This window comes from Lytechinus pictus, chromosome 10 (assembly GCF_037042905.1).
Source record: "Lytechinus pictus isolate F3 Inbred chromosome 10, Lp3.0, whole genome shotgun sequence".
Lineage (NCBI taxonomy): Eukaryota > Metazoa > Echinodermata > Echinoidea > Temnopleuroida > Toxopneustidae > Lytechinus > Lytechinus pictus.
The window spans coordinates 30,859,231-30,862,351 of NC_087254.1; the positions used below are offsets into that span (position 1 = coordinate 30,859,231).

A 3,121-nucleotide genomic window follows, 5' to 3' on the forward strand; every position below is an offset into this window, starting at 1 on the left:
TGCAGTTATCGTGTAACTCTACTAACATAACCAAGGTGACCATATTACACATGCCAAAAATGATACTTTTCAAAGATTACTGTCCAATTTGGAGAGGGACTGGGTTCAGTGTCAAGTTAAACGAGACACGTTGTTACGCTTTTCTGTTAAACAATCAGGAAAACAGTTATAGACCTACATGTTCTCATTAACAAATAATAATCAGACTGCCGAAACACTAGCGATAGCCTTATCATAGTTATGGATGATTAAAAGAAAATAATTTCTACTGGCCAATCAAATTTAACTTTAAAGGGACAAAAACCTAACAAGCGTGGACACTGTCGTTTTATATGTATTAACATGAAGCGAGTTGCATGCGACTACAATACCCTCTGCATGAACTCTTTGAATTTGAACATATAAAATGGCGTGCCTAGAAAAAACATGTAAATGTCTCAAACGCCGGATATAACAAAATGGGTTTTCCTTATGAATAACCTTCCCTTCCCATAGAATGGGTCGACTAGGGCCAGAACAGATCGAAAATGAGATAGAACGTTTAGAAACAGCACGTAGTATGAAAGAACAGGGTCAGTCTGTGGTTACTTCCTAGCTTTCTTGAATAGCAGTGCTCAGTGAAGTTGTGGTCAAGCCATCCCCCACAATGGATATCGACAATGGGTGCCACACAAAACCACCATGAATCAAGCTTGGGTTGTTTTCCATGAAAAGTACCACACGGTCGGTGATACACTTCGAAGCAGGACGCGGTTTGGACAAAGGAAAAGAAAGGAGCCTTCAGGGAGTGAGCGAAAATGGTCCTTTGTTTTCGAGTGGGCTGAGGTTCGGAGAATCTTTTGACCAATCATGCATTCATGAGAAAAACGGATTGTCATCCCGTTAGACGATTAAAAAAAAAGTCCCACAAGTAATGATTCTTCACAAAGTATGAGGTAGACGTCTGATAATTGCTACCATGACGTTCACAAATCAGTTCATCTTTGAAGCATGTATTCAATTTGTCTCTTGAAAAAAGAAATGAAATTTAAGTTAATTTGGACGAGCTGTGCATTAGGCATACTGTAGGCCGTAAGTTAGATTTTCCTCCAGTCAAGTTCTTCACCCCCAATGCAGTAGCAGCTTTCTTTCAACCCAGGATGATGAGTGTCTTATTTCAGTCGTCACTGTAAATGTAGTTAGTTAACAAGTGGAGCTTTAGAGTTGGAATGAAGTTCATGAAAATTACACATGTTGCTTTTATATAGCGTTTCTCTAGTACCGTCATCTAACATGTCAAACCTTTTTTTGGGGTGTTTGATGTCCGCTAAAATAAGATTACACTGTCTTATCATACGAGACAACATGTTTAGCCCCCCTTTTAGCCCACATTAAATGAAATTTAGGCTATAATATAAAAGCATATATCATAGACTGTATGGGTATTCCTGGACGTATTTCTTTAAGGTACGTGGTATGCTTAAATCGTTTATAAATCTTGGTTCCACAGTCCTGTTTATTGTACAGCGACATAAATGTTGTAGACTGGGCACGTTGGAGGTGAGTGGTTTTATGATTTGAGCTTCGGTGTCCTTACGGCCTGATCGTTCAAGCCATACCAAATGTCCAGACCTAGTTTTCGGTTTGATGGTCGAGCTGTTCCCATTGGCGTCAACACAATTTTTCTCCCTGCTCATCCTAATGTAGTACTGTAAAAGTTTTATGACACAATCAAAGCTTGGCACGGATCTACGGAGACATTCCTCAGTGTCGAGCATAAATAATCCATCTTCGTATTCAATCCTGACACTTGTTGTCCCTCGCGGTGTCTTGACGCTGAGCGCGTAGAGGTAACGGTCGTCAGAACTGTCCCGGACTAAAAATGTCCCATTTGAGCAGCCTTTCAACTTTTGCTTGGCCTCACGAAATGTCATGGCTCCATGATACCAGCCCGAAATCTGGAGAACGTTTAACGTGTTGATCAGTCTTTCCAGATCTTGTTGGGTAGTACGCGGCCTAGCCGGTGGTAGCTGGAACTGGTCCGCTGATGTAGCCGGCGTGCCCCGTCGAGCAGTCCGACAGTTTTCACGATGGTTCATGGTGTGTGGCGGCATGTGGCTACCACGCTTGCATACGAAGAAATAACAGGTCTGATGCAAACACAATATCACCAAATCGTAGCTAAACCAATACAGGTTGCTTCAATCGATCATTCCATGAAATACTGCAATGGTGTCAAGTCGAAGAAGAAGAGCAATATAAACGTTGTTCGTCCTCAGGAATGGACGATGGAGATACGTAATACTGAGTGATGATGTCTTTAGTAAATCCTAAAGAATAGTCAAGATATAGTAGTACTATGGTATTTGTTCCAGCAGCGCCTGCGCCAGCGTTCACCAAGAACGCTGAATCGTACTCTGGACTTTAGTGCACTCTGCAAGCGAAGAAAAAAGGTAAGATGTCAGCTTGCAGAAGGATTCCAGGAATTAGATTAGCAGGCCAATATCCCTGGAGAGAGACGAACAGAGAGAGCGAATGCCTATCCCGCTTCTTCGATACGGTATGTAAACACACACAGCACACACGCTGAAAATGTGTGTCGAAGAATTGCTCTCACATGCACGGTATGGAAAGAAGACGTATTCCAAGATAACGAGCTTCTACAGAGAGTGCATCCCAAATGAAACACTTCGCTTCGATCAGCTCATTTTATAAAGAATTATAAATCCGTGAACATGGTTGAAAAGACCCAGTAGAATTTCCACGAACAGGATTCTCACAAAACACGAATACAGAATAGACTTCCTCTTTATAGCTATTTACAGGGCCCACCGGAGTGAGCATGCGAAGACAATCCGATGTACTGTAAATGTGCGATGCATGCGAAGTGCTAGCGTTGACTAACATTAGTATTCAACGTGCAGCCGGCAAATTCGTACGTGCATGCGTAATAAAACACTGTAATGAATATTCATAAGGTGGAACACAAACCCGAATCGTTTCGCATTCATAACGGACACTCCTACCACCACATACGGTCACGGTACAGACAGGCTACGACACATTGGCTCCTCCCATAAATTCCATGTTTCTCGGTTTGGTGTTTGGATCATTCCATTAAGTAAAATAATAGGGGTGTGTG

At 42.0% G+C, this 3,121-nt stretch overlaps 1 protein-coding gene across 1 annotated transcript; it reads right to left on the minus strand.

The window, feature by feature from the left end:
• Nucleotides 1-898: 898 nt before the first annotated feature.
• On the minus strand, nucleotides 899-2,878 carry LOC129269461 (suppressor of cytokine signaling 2-like). Its single transcript, XM_054906962.2, has one exon. It carries the CDS (start codon nucleotides 2,091-2,093, stop codon nucleotides 1,407-1,409), a length of 687 nt encoding a protein of 228 aa, XP_054762937.2. The 5' UTR covers nucleotides 2,094-2,878; the 3' UTR covers nucleotides 899-1,406.
• Between the last annotated feature and the right edge of the window lie 243 nt (nucleotides 2,879-3,121).